Genomic DNA, 14,015 nt, shown 5'->3' with positions numbered 1-14,015 from the left:
CTTGTGTAACCCCCACTGAAATGAACACTTCTGCTTGGGAGAGAAGGGGTAACAGAATTTGGTACATTGTCTCTACCTGCCATACAGACAAAGTATCTTTTAAAATGTACCCCTCACAACACACTGAAATATCTCTATCTCTAACTCTACCAAGTGTGTGTGTGTGCCTATACCTCCCTTTCCTCATCTGCCCACCATCTAAAAGGAACAACATAAACCTCATGAAACAGTGAATTCACATTTTATTTTGAATTCTCGTGAACGGTCTTATAATTTTTTTAATATAAGCAACAAAATTTTCAAAAGATGTATTCAATTCACAAATACATTTTATTGCTGTTTATGATTCAGAAATGGTAACATTAACCCTGTCATATTTGGAACCTTGCAAATAATTTCCATTTCCACCTTTACACAGTTTTAAATGTTATTTTGGAAAGTTGGCAGTAATGTAAACTGGCATATTCTGCAAGTAAAAGATCATCATCACCTGATTTGTTCAACACAGAGTTCAATGTACATAGTTCAATTTTTGCTGCTGCATTTTCCCTTTTTCTTCACTTCAGCTTAGTAAGATTTTTATCTGATTTCTCCAACCTCATATGCCAAGTTGTTTTTAATTTTACGTCATTTTACGTGGATGATAATGTCGTGAAGCTGCATGGCTTTAATGGATACCAGAACCTAAAGCCTGACATTTCTGTTTCACTCTCACAATAATTAAGTCTCTGAGCAAGGCTACTACTAAGTATTTCAGACTTAGCCTGCACAGGCAGTTTTGCAAGATTTGAGCCGTACTGCATGAGAAGTGACAAAGCACATGAGCTCCACACAGTTACTGCCAGCTTCCTTGTCAGCTGACAGTAACCTTTTCCAACTGCAAAACCATAAATGTAAGAAATTATTTTAACAACTATGATGTTATTCTACATTTTTGAAGTAAAACTCATATAATTCTGACAACCCAATTAAGCTTCAACATACTGTACATGCATATTCTGATCTTTGTGTTGATTAAATAAATACTATTTACTCTCAGATCTCCAGGGTTGCCATAAATGGTATAGTTGTAGTAATATATGAATGAAAGGCCTTCATTACAAACAAGATGTATGGAACATAACTATGTTCTTCTCAGCTCTGTGTGTTGTACCTCTCACCTAAAACTTCTAATCCAATAACTTTCGGCCTTTCCTGCCAAACATTTTTAGATTGTAGTGCTCTGGATTAAGTCATGCGTATGTTACCTTTGACACATTACAACACTAAAAACACTATAAAGCTATGTAATTTTTCACATCACAGACTCTTATGTGCGATTTACAGTTACATAATTGTAATATTACCATCTCTAAAGAGGGATCTGATTCCCAATTTCCCCGGGAACTGTGCTGCTCTTACTCCCCAAACACCTCTGATAAAATACATTTATTCAAATGACTGCATAAATTTCAGGGTTTTTTAATTTAATCTTTAAATTACCATAACCTGCCAGTATCACCTTAGCTCTAAATTGTTATTATGCTTGTTTTAAAGAACTTGTAGATTAATTTTTTTCTTATTCCTTTAGGAAATGAGAAAAGATCTCTCCAAAGCGTGAGGACTGAACTTCAAATACATCAAAGTTATTTGTGAACTAGTGAAGTGACAGCTCAAACGTATTTCGTATTTGATGATGTTTTTAGCCTGTAAGAAATCTGGCTTACAGCAGTGAAAAAATGTTTACCTTATCCTCCTGGCAATCAAATCGGCAAGCAAGAAGGAAGAGAAACAATTAATCAGCAAATTCTGTTCCTGCCATAGCTGTCCAAACTAACAATCAAAAATTATCTGAAACTTATCGTTGTCCATCCCATTGGTCACCTTTTTATTTCTCTTGTACTCAGACAGGTGTAAAGACCACACCTGCATCTTCTTGTTAGGAACAATTTATTCTAGGATTTATTTACAATATTTAAAATATTCCACTAACAGGTTTTGTTCCCTTTATAACTAATTATGTTAAAAGTTAAGACATGAACAGCCACCTGTATCACAGACTTTCACTATACTTTCAGTAAACATCTCTTTACAGTAGCAGGGGGAAAAGGTAACACGCATACTCAGTTCCTGGTGGGCTTACCAAGCTCTGGATGGCTCAGTTCTCCAATCCAATTATCATGTCTACTTGTTTGGTGTTATCTGAAAAGTCCTAATGTTTTTAGGTTAAAGAGATATTACTTTCAAGTTGAGTCCTGCTATTGAAATTGTGAAAGATCCTAAATATCTCATCATCAGAACTACAGTTTTATTCTCCTTTAAGATATGTACTTAAGGGGACTCTGATGGTACCTATTGCTCTTGTTAAGATAACATGGTAACTTAACCATTCAGCTGGAATAGGCACAACATTGTAAATTATCCTTTTGACCCTTTCTTGCAACTTGGAAACAAAGAAGGGTGATCATTTATGCCCAGACTTAGATCTGGAGGAAACATTTCCTGCTACCTCCTACTGAACTATGAGCTGGGGGAATATAGGAGGCTTTCTGGGAAGTGTGGTAAGTTTGCCAACTGACCTAAATATTCATAAGGGGCTAGTGCCGCTCGAGCTGAATCGCACCAGCAAGCAGTTGACAGTGATTTTTGCATTGCTAGCAGAGTAACTAATTTAAATGATGGGAGGTGCTCTGAGTTTTCTGCAACAGAAATACACAATTCCAATTCCAATTCCAGTCGATGCTCTTCAATTATTTTTGCTGCCAACTTCTAAATATATCCAGGCTTTAACACTTTGTTTGAATAAAGTTAACAATTAAGCATGCATTTAGCAGTCAAGGGAAAGAAATATTGTTGGCAGTTAAACCAAACTCTAAGGGTATGTCTACACTACCCGCCGGATTGGCGGGCAACAATCAATCCAGCAGGGATCAATTTATCGCATCTAGTCTAGATGCAATAAATCAATTCCCGAGGGCTGTCCCGTGGACTCCTGTACTCCACTGTGGCGAGAGGCGCAGGCGGAGTTGACAGGGGAGAAGCAGCAGTTGACTCACCGCGGTAAGTAGATCTAAGTATGTCGACTTCAGCTACGTTATTCATGTAGCTGAAGTTGCATAACTTAGATCGACCGCCCGACCGCCCCCCACCCCCCAGTGTAGACCAGGGCTAAGTTACATTCTTTGTCAATTTCTCATGTAGATAATCATCTTCTGAAGATCTTGGCCAAATGTCAATAAATCAGCCCTGGTCTGACTAACTAGAGATATGTTAAGGAAAACAGTTGGCTTGTAGGCCAGAAATCGGTCTAGTTATGGAATCTCCCACTTTGGCCTATTCTAATTTTGTGTTCTTATAACAACCCCTGCTCACTCCTAGAAAGGCTTTAAAGGACCATGGGTAGACTGGGGAGGGAAACTGATCTGGCTCATTTAAGAAAATCATCACAACACTCCCAGGTAAAAAGTAGTAGCTTAATGCTGCAATTTAACTTTACTTCCCAGGACATCTGCAGGCTGTTACTTACCTTGGGTTGAATAGCCTCCTTCTGACTCACCAGCTGAGACCTCAGGATGAGGACTTCTTCCTTGCGTACCTCCAGTTCCTCACTTACGGAGGTCAGCTGATCCAGGAGGACTCGGTAGGCAGGGGCACCAGGAGCAGTCACCTCTGGAGAGCTCTTCTCCAAAAGGGCCTTCTGCAGCTCATTCAGCTCATTCTTCAGCTTCTTGTTCTCAGATTCAAGTTCTTGACGCTGCAAAGAAAAAAGACATCCCCATCACTTAGCAGAACCCCTTCTACTCCTCCACAACAGTTACACAGAATTACGAACCACAGGACAGAAGTGTTAAAACTATGGGGAAAATCTCTCCCATTTTCCTGATCTCTTAGCCATAGGGAACAGTGCCTAGAAGGATTTCACTAACTGGTCTACCCTTTGTCTGAAGTACAAAACCAGAAACACCCCCGCGCTGGCCCCTAAAAAGGCTCAACTGAAAAATGTCCATTAATCTCTTCCTCCTCTACTCTTCCCTTGACACAAAATTTTTAAAGAATTTCTATTAGACCCAAGCCAGCTTGTGCCTAGCAGGGCTATCAAGATTCTGCACTGTGCAGAAGATGCTAGCAGCATGTGACTCTCTCAAACAAACTATGGTACTGGGACATGATCGTCTGTTTGGCATGGTCCATCATCTGCAACAATATCAGCAAAGCCATAGGCTAGGGTCATTGGTATATTTATTATACAAAGCAGTTTAACCAGCTACAGGGAAGTCCTGTGTGTAAGGAGCAATTCCAGTAGTGTAGTCCCCTGCCATGCCTTCCTACAGCTCACAGTGAACAATTATGCAATAAAATGTCTATTGAGGAGGTTCTTCCTGATTCTTTCTCCAGTTGACTTACATCCTGAAGCAGGAAAGATAGTACTTACTATCCTAGCTAGTGTAACTGGTGATAACATTCTTACTAATCCTTTAAATACCAGAAGCCTCCTATCCAGAATTACCTTGAGTGACTCATATTCTAGCTCTGCGCCTCTCATTGGGGGCCTTTCCTCCTCCTCCTAGGAAAGAACACAGACAAAAGTAAAAATAAATTCCATCCTTCATCTGTTACTAACAGGAGTCAAGGCAGAAAAACAAAAATGTGCATTTTGCAGTCATGATGGGAGTTGAAGCTATCCTTCCTGGGAAACTGAATACAGTGTATTTAGCCCTATACCTCCGAGTATTTTGTGCGGTATGTTTACATTGCCTTGTTTCATTTACTTATTGTGCTTATCAAAGATAAATAAAATCAGGGGCAAACTGGTAAAGTTATTTGAATAGGGACAGAGAAGATCTACTCTAAATACTAAATGCAAAGAGGCTCAAGAAATCCATCAACAGAAGGGAAATGAGAATCAGTTGCCAAAATAGGACTCATATTTCTAGAAGTATTTCAAGAATATAAATCAGAGGCAAGCCTAAAAAAATCCCCCAGATCTGAACGATCATAATCTTCGGGTCTGGATTCAGATCCAAACTCTTTGGCTTGATTCTTCCTGTAAGGTAAATACTGAACAGAACGAGGAATTGTTTAAGTAGAGTGTTAAGTGTCAGAGCGCTTAATATAAGTGTCATGATTTTCAAAGCCACGGATTACCCTCAGCTCCCATCGAGTTTAATAGTGGGTTCCTTAATAATAAACCAAATAAACTTTGAAATAAACCAAAATCAGCCCAGAAAAAAGCTTGAAAGCTTGTCTCTCTCACCAAAAGTAGTTGGTGCAATAAAAGATATTACCTCACCCTTGTCTTTCTAAGATCCGCCCACTTATTTTAAATGCCACAACCTGGTTTTAGGAGACTGAATTTAGGTACTCAGGCGTGTAACTTTTGGCCAAACAAAGTAAGTACTAATGGAGCAGATGGTTTTACAGAAACCATTCAGCAGGCCAAATTGTCTATATGTTACTAAGGTGGGAACAACACGAGGTCCTCATGTGACTGGCTAGATGCACTCTACCCTGGTCTTGGTGCGGAGAGCCTGTTCCTCTTTCCTGTCCAGTTCATCCTGCAAGGATTGCTTTTCCTGCTCCAGCTCTGTAACCCGTTTCTGCAGCTTGAGGAACAGAGACATGTCCAGCGGTGCCTTTTTCTCACTTGGCTCCTGCTTGAGGAAGAACACAGCGGAGTCAAGAAGGGTCACCATTCCATGTCAGGCGCAAAGGGTATTGTGAGAAGAGAGGAGAGAAAGACTGGAGAAACAGGATGATTAGGGGCATATACATGTTACTTGATTCTGAGAGCTACATATTGGCATCCATAATGTATCACTAACCTTCAAAAGGTTATTTTAAAAAGAACTGACTAGTATAAAAGGTATCTAGCCTAGAGCTTTAAAGGCAGAAATAACTAGATACTAATTCTAAGGCATAAAGTCTAATTAATCATACCTCTTTTACTTACTTGTTTGGAGAGGAGACGGGAGAAAAGAAATAAGTTTGTGGTTAGATTCACTATGAAACAAACTAACTACAGGCAAACTTCTCCTAATTTTTTAAACTATTATTGTTAGGTTCTTTAGTTAAAAGCAATATATTGCATAATTTCTTTATCTGGACCCACCATTAAGCAACCCAATAAACTGGAGTGTGAAATATAAAAATGACTAGAAGGAAGTGATTTGGGTACATTCAGAAGTTTCCTGCCCTTTTTCTTGTACTACTGTAGCTGCACTGTATACACTTGGATTAATCAACTAGCCTTCTTTTGGTATCTTGGTGTAAAGGCCATCATGTGTAATTCAAAGCTGTAATGGAACTTGTTGGAGGCAAATATTTTATAGCTTATCATGTTTCAATGAAGACTAAGCAGTTACTGTGGAGTGCACCCTAATCCTTTAAAGCCTAGAAAGGATATTAGAAAAGATACAACTATGCACTTATAAAGCAAACAAAGCATTTATAACATATTAGTATATAATGGTCACAAACTACAAAAACCTCCAGATACAAATTCCATAGAAAATGAGGGTGTTTAAAAGTGGGGTTCTGGCTTGAAATTATCTCTACTTTCTTGGATACTGTTTACTATTGTTAGCCTTCATTTTTAATAGGTTAAATTAATGAAGATTTAATCTCTCTATCTGCACACAGTCCTGTGTGGATTACTTTATTCATTAACATTCAAAAGAACAAAATTGCTGTGAAGCATGATTTTGAAAAAAAATAAAAAAGCAGTTAAATAAGGCTGCAGCCAATGTGAGAAAAAACATTTGGATCTCATGAGAAATGCTATTACATGACACTACACATGACAGTTTCCATCTATCCATAAAGATGAGGTATCACTAGGCCAGTGTCCTGCTAAGTAAATTACCCCATGAAATGATGGGGTGTAAATTAGCTGTTATCACTCAAGAAAGAGATCCTGGAGTCATTGTGGATAGTTCTCTGAAAACATCCACTCAATGTGCAGCAACAGTCAAAAAAACGAACAAAAACGTTAGGAACCTTTAGGAAAGGAATAGATAGCAAAACAGAAAATATCATGCCACTATATAAATCCATGGTATGCCCACAGCTTGAATACTGTGTGCAGTTCTGGGCACCCATATCCATATCTCCAAAAAGATATATTAAAATTGGAAAAGGTGCAGAAACTGGCAACAAATGATTAGGGGTCTGGAGCAGCTTCCATATGAGGAGAGATTAAAAAGATTGGGGCTCTTCAGCTTAAAAAAGAGATGACTAAGGGGGGTATATGAGAGAGGTCTATAAAATCATGAATGGTGTGGAGAAAGTGAATAAGGAAGTATTATTTACCCCTTCACAGAACACAAGAACCAGGGGTCACCCAATGAAATAAATAGGTAGCAGGTTTAAAACGAACAAAAGGAAGTACTTCTTCACACAAGGCACAGTTAACCTGTGGAACTCATTACCAGAGGATGTTGTGAAGGCAAAAAGTATAACTGGGTTCAAAAAAAGAATTAGATAAGTTCATGGAGGATAGGTCCATCAATGGCTATTAGCTAATATGGTCCGGGACGCAACCCCATTCTCTGGGTGGCCCTAAACCTCCAACTGTCAGAAGCTAGGACTGGATGACAGGGGATGGATCACTCAATAACTGCCCTGTTCTGTTCACTCGTTTTGAAGCCTCCTACATTGGCCACTGTCAGAAGACTAGATGGACCACGAGTCTAACCCAGTATGGCCATTCTTATGAAAAATGGAAGTAGAAATACATGACATCTAGAGGATCTGCACAAGCTATAACTTGATGTCAACAGTCTGCCTAAGGAGGAATTGCAGGAACAATAATGGCAATCAGTAAAACCCAACTATGGAGACACCAGACAGAGCCGAACTCTGTCCCTCTAAATCACCATTATTCAGTAGGTGAGGAAGGAGTGACATGCTGTATGACCACCCACAGTCAAGAGTGAAATCAGAAGTCTAAAAGAAAAGAAAATGTCCCCAGCTTGAGTAGAAAACACTGTCCATCTCTTGCCTGGCATAGCACATGCCAGCTCAGGAATCTGATGGCTCTTTGGCATGTTTGTAGTCATATCAAAAGAAGTTTCTGTGTATGGGCTTTTTTTCGAACCTTGAGATATGTTAAGAAAAAGTTGCAGATACACGTGAATTTACACCATAATTAGTACTAACTGCTTATGGCAGTAGAAGAGCTGACTAATAATTCTGGAAAAATTCCAAATAATCCAGGATTCAAATGAATGCATACTTGAGGTTACAGTAATGAGGCACCTTTCAAGTTTTCTTCTTCTGTATCGCATAGAAAAAAAAAATCCAACATGATGTTCTCCTCACAGAGTGAAATTCACCCCAGTGAAAAAGGCCCATATATACAGCCTTTTAATGTGGGCATTAAGTGATGCATAGAACTTTGAGTGGCCAGTCTCCATTGAAGTGAACTTCACTGATAAAGTGCACGAGAATTGCACGGCATTTTGTGACACTGGTGCAACAGTTCTGTACGTCTGAGTAGTAATCAGCTATGAAATTTATAGCTACCTTCCTATTTCGGCACAGTTATTGAGAGAATAATTAGCTACTTGTGCCTCTCTGAACTTTTAAATATATAGAATAGAAGTTGCTTTTCAGTCAGCCCCAAGCTGTTTTTGAGCGCCCACTTTTGAGCATGCAACTGATTGTGCCCTCAAAAGTTGCAGGGCGACTATGTCACGTGTAAATCAGGCCGCTGTGTGACCAACTACCCTATATTCCTTTATTGTAATCTAAAGAAAATTAAAAATATATTTTTACTGAAATCTTTTTTGTAGGATTACCGAGATACAACTCTATACTGAGCCATTCATAAAGAAAATGGGATATGGTGGACTAAAGCACTAGATTCTTGATACTAAGATTTGCCAGTCACAAAGAAAAGATGGGCATAGATTTGCTGGTGATTAGTGAAAAGTACTGGAGTTTCCTCTAACATTACCTCCATTCTCAGTGGTAAGTCTTCTGTCTCTGTAATCTCAGAGCTAAATGTATATTCAGATTCATTGCTACTGTGTGTGGAATCCGTTCTTTTGTGCCCAGGCTTGGGGATGCTCTGAAGTGCAAATAAAATAAGTCAGTACCAGCATTATAGTCACCTGCCCATAACCCAGTGGCTTAGCTTCTAGTGCTCTGAGTTACTCCACAGCAACCATAACTTTGGGGAAAGATTTGAGATTCTGGTTCCTCTATGCCACCTGGGCCCCGAAAAGAAGTTTAAAAATGGGTTAGCAGGGGATTTCCACCTTTTTCTTTCTGAGCTTCCCGCCCACCCCCCAATATACTATAAAAACTCCAGGGCCCAGTCGGGGGGGACACCCTCAGGGCTCCTGGATTCAGCCACTGGGTGTGTGTGGGGGGGCCTCAGGGCTTCAGCTGCAGGGGGGGCTTGGGGCTGTGGACTTCAGCCACTGGGCAGGTGTGAGGGTGCGTGCTGGGCTCCAGGTGGGAGTACTCCGGGCTTTTGCCCCGCGGGGCACCAGGGCTCTGGGTGGGAGAAGGAGGGGGCTGAGGGCTTCAGCCTTGTGCGAGAGAACCACAGCTCAGGGCTTTCAATCCAGGGGGAGCGCCAGGGCTTGGGGCTCCCCACAGCTCCACTCCCAGCTTCAGCCCACGGGGGTCGCCGAGGCTCTACCTCTCGGGGAAGCACTGGGGCTCAGGGCTTCCTGTGGCTTAGTTCCTGGTTCCAGCCCCACGCTTCAGCCTCGGGGCCCTGAAGCCCCTTGAAACCAAGTCACAGCCTCTCAGGAGCCGTGGATCCCTACTTCAGAACTGCTGGGTTAGATAACATGAAGTGTTTTGGTGGAGCAAAAGCCATCAGATTTAAGAGCTAATGTTTAAGGGGCAAATTCTGCTCTGGCACACAGGCAAACAATTCCCATGCACAGATCTGTGAACAAAATCTGACCCTACATTATTTCACCAAGTTGTGCTAAAATACTGTCCGCAAACAGGACACAGTTTTGCTATATTTGAAATCACTTACCACCATCAGATTCACCTCATCCCTGAGATCGTCATAGCGCTCCTCTAAGCGGCTGAACTCATTCAGAAGATTCTGATATCTTAATCTTTCATCATTCAGATCTAGCTCCAGCTGTTTCGTTTCCTCAACAAGCTTCTTCTCCATGGTCTCTGTCACCAAACAGATGATACCAAGGTGTGAACAAGATGGATCTTGGGAACCTATTTAATCTGTGATGTCCATATTCCACAGGTACAGTATAAAGCAAGACACTATGCACAAGTATGCAAAGAACACAGATACTGTACAAACTGTGCTGTTTAAAAACAAAACAAGCCTGTAATATTTATGCCATTGCAGGAAAGTGCTGCATCAAAGACAAAAAGGACTAGGGTTCACTTCCGTAAAGTCTTCTCCATTGTCTGTCACCTAATAATTTGGGGTGGCAGCAGTAAAACTGTTTATCCTAGTCTGCTTTTGTACTGTATTAGTCTAGTATCTGAAGATGGCATCTCCATTTGTATATATCTTCAATGTAAAACAAGGATAGTCTTGGTTCTTCCGCATCTTTCTCCAGTTACGATTAGGTGCTCACCACAAAGTCACTTACTAAGATGCAACAATACATCTGTTATTTGTTTGAGCGCTATTAGAAAAATAGGCGTTGGTCTGTGTGTGGTTTTCTCTGATGCTCTGGATAATGCAGGGACCAAAGTGAACTGTGCAATCTTGTGCTGGACAAGAGTTTAGAAAGCAACAGACAACCCAACAAAGATGATGATGTGTGTGTGTCTTTGTGTGATTGCAATAAAGGGGATTAGTTTTCTCCAAATAGAAATGATTTTTTTTTTCAGAGACGAGGTTCAGAAGCAATCATCAAAAATCATAAGCCCTGTGCCAGCTCTGTACAGACACAGAGCCCAGTTTACAGAGCCCAGCTGCCTCAACTTGAGTGTGCAAATACCACATTTGTGCATTTAAAAAGAATTTAAGTGTGTAATTACTCACTTTGTACGTCAAGTATCAAGCTGCATATCCAAGTATGGAATTTGCATTCACAATTTAGTAGACCACTTTTGATCATTTGACCCCAATGGGTTAATTATATTTAACAACAGTCAGAACTAGTTTACTTTTTTTAAAAAATATATCTTCGGGCATACTTAACACTCAAACTATCAACAGTTGTATAGCACATGTGGTCCTATATTACAGTTGTAAATTACATTCTAAAGGGAAACGTAGTTAATAAACCACAGCAGATTAACCAGCTCTGAGTCGCTTTACAAAAGAAGAAACAAACCAAAAAAGAAAGTGAAGTGAACAGAACTGACCTGTCATCTCCTTGGCCTGATCCTGGATGCGACAATTGAGCTCCTCCTTTTCCTTTTTCAGTAATGAGTTTTGCTCTTTTAGTTCTGATAACAACTGTAAAAACAACAGAATGTTTGGCTCAGGATAAGGATTGCAGTCACAGGAATGTGTTTAATCTGTGCACCTAAAGCTCTGAAGGATCTGACTCCACTGCATTCTTGTAGTAAGAGATCAAAAATTCGATGTTTTTAACTGTCCTTCAGAAAATAAGATCAGTGAGCTAAAGTGCCACCTTCACTTCTTAATTCACATCCCAATCGCACCCTCTCCTGCATGCATCACACACTGAATTTCTGATCAGATGAGGCCAATGAACACAAGAGCCTGGAGTGTTTAACCGGGAATGCCATTTAAATTGTATTGCATCGAAAGACACATAGATTAGAAACAAATTCAATGATTCTGCCCTATACCTCTTAAGATTTGATGGCGGTGTGATCCAAGAGCTTGTCTACAAACAAAAGTTGTACTGCTTTAACCATACTGATATAGCCAAAGTGGTACATACCCTTTACCAGCATAAGGCACCTTTATACCAGCATACCTGTAGTCACATTAGGAGTTGTGTTAGTAATTGTATTGCTAGTAAATGCTTCCCCTAACATACATATTAATACCAGTACAAAAACTGTGTTTGCAGACCACACCTATAGACAGTTACAAGACTGCTCTATGGAAACTCTTTCTTTAGCAAAGGACCCAAAAATTTGAACAAATTTAAATGGAAAATTGTTTGTTTTATTTTATTGTTTTGAAGTAACATGTTTTCAGTTTGATAGAGGCTGAGTGCCACACAGATTTCCAAAAACGGATGGGTGGGGAAGTAACAGAATCATTGTTCTTGGGGGACACATTCAGCTTGAGGTCAGATCAATTCACTATGTTTCTAGTTTTGAAAAATGCTCCAATCAGCAAGCTTCCTGTACTACTCCATATGCTGTACTCAACCCAAGAACAACAAAAGGAAAAGGATAATTTTAGTAACTGTGAATTTCTAAGATCTCAGGAACAGCAAACCAATGGGGCTTTTAGAGACAGGCTGTTTCTAAAACTTTGGTATTTTGGGGTAGGGAGTTCCCACCTGCTCTGTTTCCTGTTTGTATTTGTCTGCCCATTCCTCAATTGTCTTCTTTTCAGATTGTGTTTGGTGCAGCTCCTTTCGAAGCTTGGCGATCTCCTCTTGGAGCACATGCACACGATTGGTGGCATTCTTAGCCTCCTCCTCACTCATACGAAACCTTTCCACGTCACTCCGCAGCTTCTCAGTCTCTGTGTTGTACGTGGTTTCCAGGCTAGTTAGTTTCTCCAGCAGGGATTTGTAGTCTTTATGCTTTACAAAACACAATGAAGACATATGTGCATTTAGAATAGCTTTGTTTTAATCAGAATGTTAGTGCTGGTGAAAGGTGCTATATTGACAGACTGAATCACTCTATTTATCCACAGAACACTTGATGCTTGGCCAGGAAGATAGCAGCATCCAAACCTTCATGTCCCAGGTTAAAATCAGACAAAGCCCATGCATGCCCAGCAACTTGTTTTCCATTCAACACCCTGAAAAAAGTGTATCATGACAGGGGATGGATCACCAGATAATTACCTGTTATGTTCATTCCCTCTGGGGCACCTGGCATTGGCCACTGTCAGATACTGGGCAAGATGGACCTTTGGTCTGACCCAGTTTGGCCATTCTTACGTATGGAAATGGTATGGAAAGGTACATTATCTACTGATTCACATCTAAACTGATCCACTCTCCCCTCTATGGAAAGGGATATTTCTCCTGACTAAAGAAGAAAACTGATTCCTTTTAAAGAAAAATTCTGCTCTCAATAATTACTGTATTTTTCCAACAATTGCCCATACTTCAAATATTGACGCAGATGATGAGAGACTTCTGATCATTCACTCTTGGGGCATTTACCTGCTCATCAACTTTACGCTGCAGCTGCATGATCTTGTTCTCCATCCCAATATTGAGCTTCTTGTACCGTTCCACAGAGCGTGCCTCTATCTTCAGCTTCTTCAGCTCCCTCTTGGCCATCATACGCCTGCAGCAGCATTGCAGGTAGACAATTGCCTTCAAGCTCCTACGGTAGTGCACACGAGCCAGCCAGCCCCGCATGTGTTTCTGAATAATAATGGCCTTGTGCTCTCGAAGCATCTGCGTTTAAAAACAAAACCATTAGATGAAAAAGCCACACACTGTATTTATACAAAATTAACAACATTCTGCAAGGAGACATATATAGGTAACAACTAGAGACACATCCATCTGAAAAGAGAAAATGCAGGTGAAAGGCAGCAGGAGAGGACCAGGGAATCAGTATAAATAAATAAAATAAATTAACCTAAGGAGCAAGAGAAGAAGATGGGGAAAGAAATGAGAGAAAGCTAAAATGAAGGGAAAGAGATGGAAGGAAGGAACTGGGGACATTTGTATTGATGTGAGATCCCTGTTAATTACAAGAATATAGAACACCTATAGACAAAACAACAAATCCATCCCTAGAGTTCTAGGGATGCCTAGATCTTGCTCTTACTATACCCTTTTATTATGAAGCCACTTGAAGTCAGTGGTACATGGACAGATAGGTAAATTCAGCAACTTATTGTTTAGTCTCACTACATATCTTCCAAATATATACACATATACATGAACCTCCTCTGCATTTCAATAGTT

General features: G+C 40.2%; 1 protein-coding gene across 20 annotated transcripts in view; it reads right to left on the bottom strand.

Moving 5' to 3' along the window:
* MYO5A (myosin VA) overlaps positions 1 to 14,015 on the bottom strand; it is a 205,958-nt gene that overhangs the window by 31,115 nt on the left and 160,828 nt on the right. For 6 of the 20 annotated variants that reach the window (XM_037910147.2, XM_043524712.1, XM_043524718.1 and 3 more), the window contains 9 exons: positions 13,257 to 13,496; positions 12,414 to 12,662; positions 11,293 to 11,386; positions 9,980 to 10,128; positions 8,936 to 9,049; positions 5,487 to 5,630; positions 4,487 to 4,543; positions 3,506 to 3,733; positions 1,727 to 1,735 (listed from right to left, as the gene is read on the bottom strand). In XM_037910147.2, the coding sequence (XP_037766075.1) occupies positions 1,727 to 1,735; positions 3,506 to 3,733; positions 4,487 to 4,543; positions 5,487 to 5,630; positions 8,936 to 9,049; positions 9,980 to 10,128; positions 11,293 to 11,386; positions 12,414 to 12,662; positions 13,257 to 13,496 (1,284 nt within the window). Of the gene's footprint in view, positions 1 to 1,726; positions 1,736 to 3,505; positions 3,734 to 4,486; positions 4,544 to 5,486; positions 5,634 to 8,935; positions 9,050 to 9,979; positions 10,129 to 11,292; positions 11,387 to 12,413; positions 12,663 to 13,256; positions 13,497 to 14,015 lie in introns of all 20 variants that reach the window. The other 14 variants (XM_043524710.1, XM_043524715.1, XM_043524711.1 and 11 more) reach the window with 3 other exon arrangements.

Source organism: Chelonia mydas, chromosome 10, assembly GCF_015237465.2.
Source record: "Chelonia mydas isolate rCheMyd1 chromosome 10, rCheMyd1.pri.v2, whole genome shotgun sequence".
Classification (NCBI taxonomy): Eukaryota; Metazoa; Chordata; order Testudines; family Cheloniidae; genus Chelonia; species Chelonia mydas.
This window is presented reverse-complemented; position numbering and strand designations above follow the sequence as displayed.